Consider the following 16,952-nt stretch of genomic DNA (forward strand, 5'->3'; position numbering starts at 1 on the left):
CCCGAGGTGGACAATTCCCCTACTTTACCATCAACGTAGTGGTTGAAGGTGGGTTTGATGTTTGTGTATTTTTTTTATTTATTTTTTTATTTATTTTTTCTCTCTCTCTGCACCTATGAATTGAATTTTGTGATATACTCTATTACCATTTTGTATTTTTGGTTTAGATTTTGTTCAAACATTCGCACATCCCCTGAAGAAGCAATTCAATGCGAAACATGTTGGGACTATGTGTGCTTGACGAGAACAATCACTGTATTGCATTATCCTGTATCTTTTAAGCATATATTGCTATTGATTTTAACTTCAAACTTGATAAATTTTTGTACTACAAATTTTGTACTTTCATTAATTGTACTTTGTTAACCAGCACCGCCAAAATCCCTAATCTCCCTTCCTGTCCTTTGATTCAGGTTTCAAATTTTCAGGGATGTGGTGCCATCTTTGTTAGGTGTTGTGTGACGCTGAACCATCAAAATTATTCCTGGTTCTTGGAATAGGTCTAGAGGATATGGAGGCTATGGAAGGGCCCATGGAGTATCTGCCAGGAGTTTGAGCATGTGAGTACTACGTCCTCCTAGGTGAATTTGGAATGTGATTGTAATCGCCTGATTGTCATCATCATTCCTGTGGAGTTGCCCAGGGAGAATCTGGAGGGCAAAAAGGCATACATCAGGATGAAATGGTTCCACAGCGTTACCAAAGCATCCACAATGAAGTCGCAAGATTCTCTGGACCTGGCAACAAACATCTCAAGTTTATTGTTGAATCTGGACCCCAGGAGGTGCACACATGTGGTGTTCCTTACCTGTTGCATAGAGCAAGAAAGATCCCGACACTGACAGTCTGCCTGACCATCTTCCATGCCTGGGATGTGGACTGGAGGCAGGGCCAGAATTTGCAGCTCTACCCAAGAGAGGATCAAAGTGATTGTAAAGCTTAGTTTTTAAATAACAAACATGTTATACTTACCGCCTCTGTGCAAGGATTTTCCCACAAAGTGCCCCCCCAATCCTCCCTTTCTGGGGTTCCCCCCCCCACGTCACTCCTGGCTCCTCTTCTCAAGTACCCCCACAGAGAGCCACAATTCATGGGGGGCACTCGTGCAGGCGCTCCTTAGTCTTGCTGCTGCGTCCATTGACACAGACAACTGGACTCCACCTCACCCCCGGCCAATGGCTCCTGCTGCTAGCAATCTATCCAATGAGGACCCAAGACAGCAGCTGGAATGCATAGAATGCATTAAGGTGAAAAACAGTAAGTCTGCTTATAAGCGTAATGTCTGTTGTCCTCACTTGGGCTAGTTCTTCACGGCTCTGGAATCCTAACTGTGGGTAGCTGGATATGCTGCTTCCAGCTTCACAGGTGGTTGACCATTGCGCGAGTCGCGCTGCACTTTGTGAATGGTCAACCAGTTTTCTAGAGCCTGTGACATGAACCCATCAGTGTAGACAGTCTGCTTTAGTTTTGTAGATTTCTGTAGTAAGCATGTCATCCTGATCAGAATATTTAGAAGACAAGGAATCCTCCTGAGCAGATATTTCCTTCCTCTGGTATTGTGTCTGGCTCAAAGGCAAAGCCAAAGACAGAAGCTGGAGATTGACAGGGTACGCCCATGGTCCCTGTAGTTTAAGGCGTCAAGTAGGCCAGAAAGTTTGCAAATGAAATCAGACATTGTGGCAGAAAATTCCTCTAGACAGAAGTGATGAGCCTAGCATGGTTGATGGACTGGCAGCATGGTCAGAGATAGGCTGAGAGTCACAATGGGGCAACCATTAGAGCAGAGGGTAGTTGAGCCCTCAACTGATGTACTAAAACCCCAAACGAGCTAAAAATGGAACCTGAGCTACTGAGCCCAACTGACTCCTCTTATCTTTCTGTTTATGGTTTGCCATGTGTGTGAACAAAATATCCCAAGAAGTACTTATAACCTCCGCGGAATTGGTACAGAATGAGGAATGCCTTGGTGCAAACACCTGTAACCCAGGATTAGAAAAGAGTAAAACGCTATTAATGCAATCTCAAAAGATAAGAACCTGGAGATGTTCGACTGGTGTCGAGAATACAAAGAGAGGAAGGGGCATGGTGCACACGTGCAGTGACCACCATCAAAACAGCTGTGAAAACACACAATGAGTTTCATGTTGTGCAGGTGCATTAAGGTGCCACCAAGAAGGTGAATGGCGCAACAGCAGCACACTAGATATTATTCAGTAGGATGAGTAAAACAAATACCAACAACCCTTAACATTGGCTACCCTGTAATGCCTGAAAACGTGGTAGCAGTCCAAAGTACATCCCAGAAGAGAAATGGGCACCCTGGGTGAATTCTTAAAGGGCATCTGGGCCTGTACTCCCCACTTCAGCGATAGGTATAAGATTGAATCTCGTGCTGGTTTCAGCCTTCACAGTGGGCATAACTCCACAGGGATCTTCTGGGGCTGGGCTATGCACCAGGCAGACTAGGATTTGGACCACGTGGCAAGTGAAGCACCCACAGCAGGATTCAATGCATTGCAAAGTAACTTTACAGACCTTCCCAGCACCATCCACAATGTGAGGTCTAGGCACAGTCAAGTCTTTGCTGAGGAGTTTGCCAATCATAAAACATACAATGGTTGGAGGTCTTACCTAATCTTCAGGCAAAAAAAAATAAAAAATTAAGCAAAAACGGCTTTTGCAGCCAAAAAAAATAACAAAAAAAATAAAGTTAAAGCAGCTTATGTCCTGTACAATCAAAAAAATACACTTAGTCATGTTTTAATGATTAGAGATCTGCATAAATGTGCATCTTTTAGATCTGCTTAGCATTTAGCTTTAACACTAGTACAAGTACAGCATCTGTTAATCTGCTAAAAATCCGATGTGCTCCTAAATTCCAGTTTGAGCTGGCAACACTGCTTCTGCTGCACTGAAATCTCAAGGTCGACAACTATCATAATTATTGTTATGAAGATAAAGAGGTAGAGGGTGTCTACTAGTCCAGCAAGGGAGAATGAGGTAGGGCTGAAAATGTTGCTTGGCATTTCAGTGCAGACAGCATTGTCAACCCAATGGATGACAAGCAGATTGACAGGTATTTAATATACCTACAGTGATTCTAAAAAGGGACAACACATGGGGACATGTACTGTAGAGATGTACTGTTTTTGCCCATCCAAAAAAACATTTTACATTTTCCTCGTAAATGAAGGGATCTGGAAAACCGCTTATGGCACAGCAGGAAAAGTTTGGAAAACATTATAATTGCATAAAAATTTACCTCTGATCATGAGTGTAAAGAAGAACTCCACTAAAAACAAATTCACATACAAGTCCAACAATAATTAGAGAGACCAAGATCAGCAATATATAAAGTGCATTGGTTCATTGTGGAATTATTTCACCTTTGTTATATCAAAAATGTCTCTACATAAACTGTCCACACGGTAAGCCTGCATTCACACTATAGCGTTTCAGTGCATGTACACAAAATTGTGCATTTACAAAACTCACAAAGAAGAGCTTGCGCAAGCAGTGCCACTCATCCTTAAAGAATGTGTTACCTCAGCATTTCATATTCCTGAGATGTGCCTTTTGTACTATGTACTTGTGATAAAAAAAAAAAAATCTGTTCTTTGCATTCCTCCCTTTGTGTGAAATCCCTGGTGTTACTGCCAGTCCCCCTGATTTCCCTATTTCAAACTGAGCACGCTAGGACTCAGGCACATCCATCCCAGTATGGTCAGTTTTCTGGCTGTGCTGGGAGAACAGCCTGCCTGTGTCTATCCTATCTGCATTAGCGAAGAGGATGTGGATCCAACCATCCACCTGCTCAGCGGGAATCACCAGACCGATCCCTTGCTGAACAGACTCCTGGTAGATTTCATCCCATGAGAAAGGGGCCTCAAACTAAATGGATTGTTTTGCAAAGTAAGACTTCCCATATACTTTAATGGCATCCTAAACGCTGCAAGATAGACATGTTTTTCGTGAAAAGGTGCAATAAAACGCAAGGTTTAAAAGCACACAAAGCTCAGCACTCAAAAAAAGGTGCATGAGCTGCTTCGACACACTTATGCATAGGGCAGCCTATGGTGCGATAAGGCACAAAAACTAAACGCTATAATGTGAATTAAGCTAAGGACATTGGAACATCTTAATACAATAAAATACTTAACTATGGTACATGGTACTGTTAAATATGGAATATTTAAATTGAAAGATGTGGACAGACTTGTGCTGAAAGGTTTACCTGGTTTACAAAAAGTAGATATGAAAACACAATAGTGCAAATCGCAAACTCACTCTCCCCACACTGAAAGTCCAAATTTAGTCATTAAGGGCCAGATACAGAATGCGCTGGTGAGCACTTATCTCACCAATGTTGAAAGCCCGTAGACACTGCCCAAACACTGGTGTTGTGCTGTTTCAAACTAAAGTCCCCTATAAGATACCGAAAAAAGCAAAGAGTTTTTCATAGCAACCAAATTCTTTATTTCATCTGGAAACCTGCTGCAGGAAACCAGTTACTGGAATCTGGCTTTAAACAGAGAGGTTCTGTATGGTCAAATTAGAACTCTGGACATATCTTTAAAACATGCCCTTTAGGTTTACAGGATTTTTGTACTCAACGGAAAAATTCTCTTCTCTACTTTCATTGAAGGGCTCAGCCACACACAGAAGCAGGATGCTAGGTGCAACCAAACAAAGCACACACAGGGGATGCGTTTCCGGAGGTGCCCAAACCCCCACCCCTCCATCTGCCAAAAGGAGTTCAGGTAGTAGTCAGCCGTATAGGACAAACAATTAGACAAGCAAAAGAAGACTGGGCAGGTGCTGTGTCCTTCAATGAACTCAGAGAAAAGGATTTTACAGCGAGTACAAAAATCCCACTAACTCTTTTGTTCACTGGAGGACACAGTCATACCTCATGATGAATGGGATGTCCAAAAGCAGTGCCAGAAAGTAGTGTGGGCCCAGAAACAGAACAACAGAACAGGGAACTGCACCAGGACAGAATTCAAACTGCCACCTGCAAAACTTTCCGACCAAAGCTGGCATATGCTCAAGCAGCTACTTCAACCTCATAAACATGGGAACAAATAGCCACCTTGTAAACTTGAACAACCGAAGCAGAATGATGAATAGCCCAAGTTACACTCAGCACCCTGGTAGAGCAGTGACCAAAAATGGAGGTTCCAAGCTTGGACAACAGTTTGACAACTCCACCAGGAAATGGTGGAAGACAGGGCCATTAAGAACAAGAGTCAGATTTGAAACCGGGTCATAGTGGAATGGTAAACCCCAATGGCCCAACAACATCCAGGTAACGAAGATCCACCTCTCTGAGATGAGAAGGATGAGGGCAGTGAGATGGTAGAACAAAGTCTTCACTCAAGTGGGAGGCCAACACCACCTTAGGGAAGGACAGATGAGAGTAAATAACTACTTTATCCTTGGGTAACAGTAGCTATTCACAAGAAAGGGCTGATAGCTCAGACAACCTACATGGAGAGGTGATAGTCACTAGAAAGGTCACTGTCTGAGACAAAGAAACAGGGAACATCCTCAATATTTTCAAAAGGAGGCTTCTGCAAAGTCAACAAGAGAAGACTGAAGTCTAAAGAGGGCAAAAGGGGTCAAAGATATGGGGGGGGGGGGGGCTACCTAGGTAGCCCTTGAGTAAAGGTACAAATAAGGGAGACAGAAGCCAAAGGTCATTGAAAGAGAACAGCCAAGGCAGATACTTACTGAATGACATAGCTCCTAAAGAAAGGAAAAGGACAGGAGCAATGAGAAACTTGTGGGAATGAAATTTCAGAGACTCCCAAGTAGGTGAAGTAGATCTTCCAGATGTGAGGGTAGATAAACCCGGAAGTGGACTTCTAAGCAGGAAGCATGGCACAAATGAAAGGCCTTCATTTTTTAACACCTGTCTTTCAACAGCAACAGCAGGGTGGCAGATTGAACCTTTGCAAAAGATCCATGCCGAAAGAAAGGAGCCACGGTGAGTCTGTGACCAATCGAACCAGATCTGCGAACCAAGCCCTGCACGGCCAGTCTGAATCCACCAGGAAAACCCAGAATTCCCTCTTGTTGGATTACTAGGGAAGGCATATATCAGGAAGTACATGTGCCACCAGAGCATCCAATCCGAGTTACGCTGACCTGGCCCTGAACTTGGGAACTTTTTGATTGAATCTGAATGCAAAGAGATAAAAAAAAAAAAAAGGAGGGCACACCAGCCTTGTGCATTATCCTTTGATATATTTATTAAGAAGAAAACATAATTTAAAACTACTCACAAAGGTAGGGAGAAAATCACACTTGTAACAGTCTTTGGCTTGTGACAATCCATGTACTGATGGCAGGTCTCCAGATCCTGAAGAGAGGATGTACAAATCGCTACTGACTGACACATTTCGAAGCTTAACAGGAAATTCTGTTGACATAAGGAGTTTATTACGAAGCAAACGGACGCCATACAAAAATTGTTTCACCCCACACAGGTGGTCAGGGTTTTTAGAGCCAGAATCGAAAAAATACTGTCCTTTGTTGGGACAGTGAACAGAGTAGAAAAGAAACCCCTGAAACTTTCTGAGGAAACAGATATAGTGATCCCTGCTGTAGGAGTCCTTGAATTGCAAGTTGTGAGTCAGCTAAAGAATGAGGTGAGAGGTGCAGATTAGAAGGGGGAAAAAAAAATGGTGAAAAGGATGGAAACCATCTTGCAACCGCAGGAGACATTCTCGGGAACCCATTTGCTTAAAGTGGAAAAGCCAGCGGTTTGCAAATAGGAGACATCTTCCCACTTGGAGTTGGTGAGGTGAGGGCGCACCTTCATGCGGAGGAGGGCTTTTCCATAGACCTGGGGGCACTGGACTCCCAAGTACATTTGGATCTTGAGGCTACCTGCCAATGGCATGCCAGTAAGGACTTTTTGGAAGTCTGATCTAGACCAAAACCTAAGCCAGAGAAGCCACTGTAAAAACAGCAGAGACAGACAGGTGAGAGATCACATGGTCTGAGTCCAGTTGATCCGCTAATTCCATGTAACTGGCAACTCCTTTTCGCTATCAGATGAGGAGCCAAGAAATCAGCCATGGGAGTCCCTGACTCCAATGAAGGGGAGGGTTCAGCATCGGACTCATCGGACATAGGAAAGGGACACTTGGTAGCAGATTTGCGTAGCACGGCCTTTCCATTTGTGAAACAAAGCCTTCCACAGGGTCCGGAGGACCCCAACACTTCGACTTTCATCCGAAAAAAAGAGTTGAGGCCTGCAGCACTAGAGGAAAATGACAAGCAAGACAAAGTAGCACTGCTGGGGTTCCCTGCTGGACCACAGGAGCCTTAAGAACAGCTTGTGTATCTGTAACTGCCCGCTCCAGGAAGCAAGACTGGGAGGAACAGTTCTGGAAGAAAAACAAAAAAGAAGCATCAGCAGCACTTCCTGCATTGTACATGTTACCATCCCCTGACCCTGAGATTGCTCCTATATGAGAGAAATGTTAGGTGGTCTAGTATGAGTCACACTCAACCAAGCATAGCTCAGGAATGAGTCATTGCTGAATAGAAAGAGGAGTTATGGGGCAGAAAGTAGAAAAATGACTTAACTCATTCAGCACCAGACAGTGCTGTCAGGATAAGAGAAAACAGCAAATTAACTCAATCAGCTTAAGAGAAGGCTATAATTTAAAAAAAAAACAGTACATCCATTTAATCAGTTCCAGATAAGTCTGAGTGCGAATCATACAGCACAATAACTCATTCAGCTCCAGATAGGGCTGTGAGAGAAGAAACAGCACATTAACTCATTCAATGCCAGCCCTAATTGTTCAGTGAGAACTAACCCTACCCCAAATAAGAAATGGGGGAGGAGGTGTGAAGAGATGTAAAAAGATGCCCTGGGGTGAGCGTATGCTGAAAACCAATGCAACACTACCAACATGGATGATGCTCACGGCCCAGTAGGAGTCAAATCTAGGACTTGTAGTTTTCCAGCGTAATATATCCAGGTTGGGGAGGAACCACCTCTGATATTGATCAGGCTGTCGTTGGCCAATATGCACCGCTGAAACGGTGTGCCTCCACTGAGGGGGTTGTGCCCCTTCAGGCCACTTTGTGTTAGACAGAATTTTCACAGCTGATCCCTGTATAATAGGGAGGGCATGCACTTGTTGGTGATGCTGGGTGGACTACCCGGATCTATGCTATCCGGCCAATCACCCAAAGTTGATTGAAAACAGAACAAAAAAAAAAAAAAAAAAAACATTGTCAGGAACAAAAATCTATTGACGGGGCCAACATCCATCGAGGGCAGCACAGTGGTGTAGTGGTTAGCACTTTCACCTAGCGGCAATAGGGTTGCTGGTTCAAATCCCAACCACGACACTATCTGCCTGGAGTTTGCATGTTCTCCCTGTGCCTGCGTGGGTTTCCTCCCACACTCCAAAGACATGTTGGTAGGTTAATTAGACCCTGTCCAAAAAAATTGGCCATAATATGTGTACGTGTATGTCAATGTGTCGGGACTCTACAGGTTAAAGGACCGTATAAATAGCTGCAGATGGACACCGGTGGCAAGAAAAGCGCCCTTAGGCGATTCAGTTCGTATAGGTAGTGCTATACAAGTCATTCATTCATTCATCGATTGGAACTAAGAAATGCCAAAGAAAAAGAAATCAGCAAAAATAAAAGCAAAACCAAGGAGCTAGAAAGCGCCACGTCCTAACTCCTGAGACGTTAGGAAATAACTGAACTCCTTGTTGCAGCGGAGGAGTTTGACCACCTCCAGAAGGCTGTCTCCTGGGTGTGTTTTTAGTTTAGCTGCACCTAGCATCCTGCTCCTGTAGATGGTGACATCAAAACAATCCATCATGAAGTATGGCTGTGTCCTTCAACGAGCAAAAGAGAAAAAAGTATTAAATCTGAACTCCTGAGAGAATAAAGCAATCCAAATTATTGAGTGTATTTGTAAAAGTAACTAGTCTAAGTACTCACAATTGACTTGGTATCAGTATTTTGCAATGCCTTATGCAGCAGAGTTCAGACTAGGAGATAGAGAAGCTAGACAAGCAGTCAACTGTGTATGCTGCAATGCTTATATGTTAACAAGGGATAATTTGACAGGAGTGAGAGCATAATGACAGGGAGAGGTCTGCTGCTGCGACTTAACTGTGCAATCACAGGCTAAGGCAGGGAGAAGATACAGTTGTATTAATACACTTCAAGTGATTGTAGTGATTGTAAAGGCTTGTTTTTTTTTTTTTACCTGCTCTGTTGCAGTTGATTTGCACAAAGCAGCCCAGATCTTTATCTTCTCGGGTCCCTCTTCTGTGCTCCTGGCCCCTCCCGCAACAAGCAGCTTGCTATGGGGGCACCCGAGCGGAGTCCCAGCTCCCTGTGTTCAACATGGAGCCACGAATTGGCCCGCTCTCTCTCATGATTGGCTAACTGACTTTGATTGACAACACCAGCAGCGAACGGTGCTGCTGTGTCCCAGCCAATCAGGAAGGGAGAATCTCGGATGGCTGAGACACTCGTGGACATCACTGGACAGAGGGAACTCAGGTAAGAGTTAGGGGGGCTGCTGCACAAAGAAGGCTTATCTTAATGAATAGAAAGCATTAAGATAAAAAAAAAAAAACCTTCCGCCTTAACAACCCCTTTAACCACTTAAGCTCCGGACCATTTTCCAGCTAAAGGACCAAGCCCCTTTTTGCAATTCGGCACTGCGTCGCTTTGTGAAACATCCACGAATTGTGCTGTGAGGAGAGAGCCTTATTGGGAGGTTTGAACATCCGGAGTGATTTATAACTAGAAGTGCCTGTATATAACCCTGTTAGGGGATAATTGCATTACCATTGGGAGTGACACTGAGCACAAAGCTTCACAGTGGATTGCTTTGAAATGGACTCTTTTTCCTCGTTTAAGAATTAAGTGGAGCACTCTATTCACAATCTAAGATTCAGCACATCGTTTGATATCTATGAACTTTCTAACTTTCATTTTCTGATTGTTTCGTATTTAATTGTTTAGCGCTGTCAATATAGTAACTCTGTTACGGTTTTTCCGGAATAAGTGATACTATATGATTTTTTTGAGACTGCGTCGCTTTAACTGACAATTGCGCGGTCATGCGACGTGGCTCCCAAACAAAATTGGCGTCTTTTTTTCCCACAAATAGAGCTTTCTTTTGGTGGTACTTGATCACCTCTGCGGTTATTTTTTGCGCTATAAACAAAAATAGAGCGACAATTTTGAAAAAAAAAAAATGCAATATTTTTTACTTTTTGCTATAATATCCCCCAAAAATATATAAAAAAAATGTTTTCCTCAGTTTAGGCCGATATGTATTGTTCTACAAATTTTTGGTAAACAAAACAAAAAAAAAAATCGCAATAAGCGTTTATTGATTGGTTTGCGCAAAAGTTATAGTGTCTACAAAATAGGGGATAGTTTTATGGCATTTTTATTAATATATATTTATTTTTTACTAGTAATGGTGGCGATCCATGATTTTTATTGTGACTGCGACATTATGGTGGACACGTCGGACAATTTTGACACATATTTGGGACCATCGGCATTAATACAGCAATCAATGCGATTAAAAATGCACTGATTACTGTAAAAATGTCACTGGCAGTGAAGGGGTTAACCACTAGGGGGCAGTGTAGGGGTTAAGTGTGTGTGTTTTTTTTTAACTGTAGGGGGCGTGGCTTGACGTCTGACATCACTGATAGTCTTTCCCTATAACAGGGAACAGACGATCAGTGACAGCCTCAGTAGGAAGTACGAGGAGAGCTTTGTTTACACTTACCTCTCCTCGTTCTTCAGCTCTGTGACCCGATCAAGGGACACCGGCGGTAATCGGGTGCGCAGGTCCCGCAGTCCAGGACCGGGTTGCGAGTACGCCGCCGGCGGCATGCGCGACCCACAGCTGGGCACTTAAAGGCAACGTACAGGTACGCGATTGTTCCCCGCCGTGCCATTCTGCCGACGTATATCGGCGTGAGGTGGTCCTTAAGCGGTTAAAGAGGAGCTTCTGTCTTCCAAAATAAAAATCAAAGTCAGCAGCTTTTATTACAAGGATACTTACCTGTCCAGGGATTCAGTGATGTCGGCACCCGAGCCGATTCTTCAATCGGCTTCAGGTGCAGGCGCCGGCATTGTAAGGGAAATCCTTCCAGCTCCACAGCCAGTTTTCTACTGTGCTTTTGAAAGTCACGCTGCGCTTTGTGAATTATTCCGCAGTCTTCTGGGACCTGTGTGTATCCTAGAAAGCTGCGGGTACCTGTCAAAACATGGTAACCCGCTCACCCCCAAAAAGTGCCAAATGTGGCAGTGGAGGGAATGGTGAACCAAACCAGTGGATAGCTCCGTTTTAAGTAGAGGGAAGTCAGGTCTTTAAACGGACTGTGTGGTGGGGCAGTGTTAACCTTTGGTATGGATAGCCAGCAATAAAAATTCTTTGAAGAGGAAAACAATTGTTATATATGTGTTTTATATGTGTATTTGCCCGTTTGCCTTGAGTTCAGCTTTAAAGAATTTAAAAATACAACAGTTAGTAGTCTGTAATTTTACTATCTTTTCCCAACTCCCTGTACAAATAAGGCTGGTTTACACTAGCCACTGCCCTGCAAGGCAGTGGCTAGTGTGCGGTGGAAGATTCCAATTTTTTTAATGGACTTTATTGAGATGTCACACATATTTCATAAGGTTCGATTTCTGGCTGTGCAGTAAGAGGCAATGGATTGCCATGCAATGTGCTGCGCTGCACTGATAAAAAGTATTGCATGCAGTATGTCTTCTCAGTGCACTGTACCCACACACCACCCCAACAAGAAGATAAGGCATTTTTGCCTCGTCCATGTGGTGGCACTGAACCGGCATAGCCGTCTGATGCAGTCCCAAAGCATGTGGTGTGAACCACCCCTAAGAGTGAAAATGAGAGGTTAAGCAGTGAGAGCCAGTTGGACTGAATTGCATTGCACAATGCTACAAATTTAACTTGTTTTCAGGCACTGGAGGCCAGAGTTAGAGGTGATAAGCATCTGCTAGGAAAAGATGGAAAACCCCAGTAAAGTGGTTTTGCTCATCAGTCCAATTAACAGGCAGGTGAGACAACTGCAAGAGACAGCGGTGGCTATGCTGTATAAATTATAAAAATGTTTATAGGACATGTATTTCAACTATTTAAGCTGGCTAGTTCCAATGCAATTATGCCAACTACCTACTGTGTTTTCACAACTAAATCTGTATATTCTTCATCACAGCAAACTTCACAGCTGTTAATCCATCCACATAGAAATGCAATACCCAGTGTTAAAAAAAAAAAAATACAGTGAACGATGTATGCTCTGAACAAGGTAACACTCAGGTCATACACAACTGTCATGTGAATGACACATAAGCCATTCTGTTCACTAACTCAGGAAAATCCTCTCTGAGATTTTTCATTTGATTATCATGTACAATAACACCTTCAATTAGATTTAAATACAATGTGATATTTTTTAAATAAACAAAAATGAAATAAAAGGTCTTGCACCACCAGAACAGTTATACAACCACATGAACGAAATGTGCCACAGAGGAATTGTGATTAGGGACATGCATAAATAAAATTTCTAGAGAAAAAAATGGATCTAGACAACACTGGATCTTTCCTTCCACTGCACAAACACAGAACACAGAGCACACAGAAAACATTCTAGTGAGGTGTAAACAGATCCAAGATAGTCTATACACCATGCCATAGATAAGAAACAAAAATGGGTAACTCATCTGGGAGTACAAAAAGGGGGGGGGGACGGATCAATAAAGGGATCCATCTCTGGTTGTGCAAGTAAAAACTGGGTCAAAATCACACAAACGTTAACCCAAACAGACCTCTGACACTAAGCATACCTTTATCAGCCTCAATTGCCTCAACTGTGGCTGTACAGAAGTGAGCAGATGCATGCAAAATGAATGAAAAAGATGAGAAGTGTAATATCGGATAACAGAAAAGGCAATGACCAATTCTATATTATATGCTTCCACCCCAATTATCTGCATCATACCCATCATTTTCCAGTACACAACAGATGCATTTGAAAAATACGTTTGTTAGATATGTAATGTTGCCTGGTAGTAAAAATGGAAAACTAAAGGGGTAGAAAATATACATTTTTTTATAATTATAAGAATTTTTTTTTTCCATGATTGAGCTAATGAAATTCTACATTTAAAACAAACAAAAAAAGTTCTCATAGGCAGTTTTGCATTCAGGTTTCTTTTCTTGTCAATGTCAAACTAAAATGCTTCCTAACAAACATGCAAACATTGCTGTACCAAAATATAGCGATTGCATCACACATATAAAGGAAAGTACAGCTGCAGAAAGGGAAACAGACAAGAACCAAAAAACATTATCAAGATTACCCAAAAATAGATTTTAGGTGGAATGGACCAGGGTTTCAAATTGTGTCAAATTGGAAAAAGTGTCCAGAACCACAGAGGGGAGATTTTCACTTACCTTTACAACAGAACTTAGCATGAGAAGCGAGTGTAAAGTCTTGTTTAAAAAAATAACAAACATGTTATACTTACCAGCTCTATGCAGTTGGTTTTTCCCTCTTTGCTGCTCCTGTCGAGTGCCCCCACAGCAAGCAGCATGCTATGGGGGCACTCGAGCGGAGTCACAGCTCCATTCAGGCACAGAGCCCTGGCCCCACCCCCACGATTGGCTAACAGACTTTGATTGACAACTGCGGGAGCCAATGCCATCGCTGCTGTCTCAGCCAATCAAGAGGAGAGTCCCGGACAGCTAAGAAACTTGTGGACATCGCTGGAGAGAGATGGGGCTCAGCTAAGTTTTTTTTTTTGGGGGGGGGGGGGGGGGTGCTGCTACACACAGGCTTTTTTTGATCAATGAATGGTGTGCATGATAAAAACCTTCTTTACGAAACCTTTCAGCTGAACACCACTGCCATGTGATGAGGCTGGTTGCATTAGCACAAGCCAGCTGCATGTTCCTTAGTCCAAGCTCTTAGAGTCTATAGATTCCTATGAAGACTACAGCAGTCACTGTGCACTGTGTATATGAAAATATAAAGTATGCAGACAGCCCTGAGTGAGTGACACTGCTGTTCAACCTGATGCTAAAAAAAAGTCATGAATGCAATGTACAGTGAGATATTTTGGCAAAGGCCCCAGAGATTTGTAAACTTCTGACTAATGAACTATATCTTGCCATGCTCCATCTTAAAGTGGATGTAAACCCTCCCATATACCCAGTGAAGTGAACAGCCTCAGATGACACACAGAGATGAAACAAATCTCCCTACATGCACTACTTACAATAATCGCATGAAAAATCCAACAGGCTGGTAGTACCGAAGTTTACTAAACTTGGGTACAATCAGCCTGCCCATACATGGTTTGAATCTGGGCAGGTCTCTGCTGAAACGGCCCAGATTCGAACCATCTGTGGCCGGCTTAAAGTGGATGTAAACCCGATTCATGAAATTTGACTTAAGCACATATCTGTAGTGTTTTCTTCTCTCTCTCTCCAAAGCCCTGAGTCCCTGATCTTTCTGCTGATTGGTTCTTCCGTTATCCGTATGATAACTTCTAACAAGTTCTCTGCTAACCGAGATGAAACCAGCCTGAAATTTGTGTCCAGGGAGGTTGCTATAAATAGATTAGCAGAGAGCTTGTCTATTCACAGCACTGTACATTCTTTCCTTCCTTCATTTTGCCTATGTGGAGTTGATGTGTGTGCCTTTCCTCCAATCAGCTGTCTTGGCTGTATGCCAAGAAACCACTCCCAGTGCTGAACAGGAAGAAAAAATCCTAACACAAAGAGGACTTTCTAAAGAGTGTAGAAAGCTGAAGACTGCAGATATACATGTAAAACTTATGTGGGAAGATTTGTTTAACCTCTGTGTATCATCTGTGGTTGTTCAATTCACTGGGTATATCTGAGGGTTTACATCCACTTAAATAACAAATTACAATATGACTTGTGTCACAATTGTACATGCTATATTATCATGGTTTTTTATTTGCTATCTTGTCCCACAAAAGAGGAGTTACCCTTTAACTGTGCCTTAGGTTGTAGCGTTGTTTGGTCATAAACAATCTGTATCCCATTGACCTGCTATGGAGGGCTCTTGCACATAGCAGTACATTAAGCGTATGGCTGTGTACATATTAAAATATGCTTCTTGTTATGGCACCTAGGAGCCACAACTAGAGTATTTTTGAGATGTATAAAAGAAAACCACACAGTGCAGCATAGGCACGTAACTGCTGACACAATTATACAAACAGGCTTATATTTTCAAATGTAGAATTTTGAAAAACATGCCTGTACTTGGGCGCATGTAAATGCGCATGCTGACAGTTAAACACAGTTTCACATGTTTTCTGTAATACGTCTCAATGGGCAATAATACACTGAAGTGGTGGTTTCTGGGTGTGCCTGCAACAAGTGTATTTTAATATGTACAGTTATACACCTAACTGAAGGCCATGTGTAAGTGATAACTACAAGTCCACTTCTTCGTGTTTTCCTGGATATATAGGCAGTCTAGTCCACTGCACGGTTTACCTGTAGCATGAAAGCATAAACCTCTTTACCTTCCCAGAATATTTGTGCTATGTGAACATAAATTCTGAAGTTAAATCACAGTTAATTGCTTTGGTCCAGCTTGGAATTTCCTCAACTACTGGCTACAAATGCAACTGCCACCCATTCTTTATGACAACCGGCACTGTCCCGCTATACAATGACTGGAATAAAAGCAGAATTGGGAAAATGTGTTGTAAGATTTAAATATTGTTGCACCTACATGAAATTGCATTATTTCTAGAAAGTAACAGACTTCTTTTGGTTGCTAGGTACATGAAATTATGGTATACCAACTCAAAAAAAAAAAAAAAAAGACACACACCCCTTCACTTTCTAAAAATGGAAATAAATAGGTCTAACCACCTGGTGCTGAGGACAATAGGACTCAAAATACATTATTCTGCAGAAATACAGTGCAGTTCAATATGTCAGCCTTTTCAAACAACATTACAGAATCCTATAAGATGTTACCAGCAGCCAGTCAGGTATCTGACGGTCACACCTGAAATGTTTTCCAATCTTCCTTTTTTAGATAATTAGGCAATCCTGTAGCTCATTCCAAGATGAAGATTTATATAGTATGTGTTTTGTTTTTTTGTTGCTGATCATCCACACTAATAATACAATAAACCTTGTGCAAATAAAAATGCATCTCATGTGCAACAGAAAACCCATCCCACAAATACAAGATGTCCACCCACAGGTTTAGACACACAAGACAATTTCTATATATACTACAACAACTATAAACTAATTCAAAGAGGACTAGACAGACAAGACCAACCAAGAAGAATTAGCTACACCAAGCAGAGTGGGGAAATTTGTAAGATGTTAGTTTTACATTAGAAAAAAAAAAAAAAAAAAACAGAACACATTTTAGTACAGAATACCAGGGTACAAAACCAAACACTGCATAGTAGCCATTGTGAAATATCGTATTTTTAGCTGCATTTGACAGGAAACATGCCTGTTTTTTTAAAATGTGACAAAAAATAAATTGCTAAAGCACTGCATCTACAGTACATTATCTCTGTAATAACACACCTTTTTTCTGTCATGCTGATTAGTCACCCGAAGGAAAGAAAGACCTGTGTAACTTTAGAGGCAAGAGGGGAGCACAGGAAAGGTAGGTTGTGCTTGGAAGGAGGTGGGGAAGACGTAAGCTGTCGTGGTTTGTACCTGTGGTATGAATTGCTAGCTTCCATTCCATAGGGAAAGCTTGGGCGATGTTACTATTGTTAGCCACTGAGACGGGAGCTAAAAAGCATTAGAAATTCCCAGCATGCATTGGTTGTAGAACTGGAAAGGGAATGAGGTGTGCCCCAATCCACCTGAGGTACAGTAA

The 16,952-nt window shown here is 42.3% G+C and overlaps 1 protein-coding gene across 8 annotated transcripts in view; it reads right to left on the reverse strand.

Annotated features, from left to right (window-relative positions):
* PPP3CB (protein phosphatase 3 catalytic subunit beta) overlaps positions 1-16,952 on the reverse strand; it is a 139,650-nt gene that overhangs the window by 9,771 nt on the left and 112,927 nt on the right. For 5 of the 8 annotated variants that reach the window (XM_077454356.1, XM_077454352.1, XM_077454355.1 and 2 more), the window contains one exon: positions 12,898-12,927. The exons of the other annotated variants lie outside the window; for them this stretch is intronic. In XM_077454356.1, the coding sequence (XP_077310482.1) occupies positions 12,898-12,927 (30 nt within the window). The remainder of the gene's footprint in view (positions 1-12,897; positions 12,928-16,952) is intronic. 8 annotated transcript variants of the gene reach the window in all.

This window comes from Lithobates pipiens, unplaced genomic scaffold (genome assembly GCF_037356315.1).
Source record: "Lithobates pipiens isolate NorthernLeopardFrog02 unplaced genomic scaffold, aLitPip1_a1.2 Scaffold_25, whole genome shotgun sequence".
NCBI lineage: Eukaryota > Metazoa > Chordata > Amphibia > Anura > Ranidae > Lithobates > Lithobates pipiens.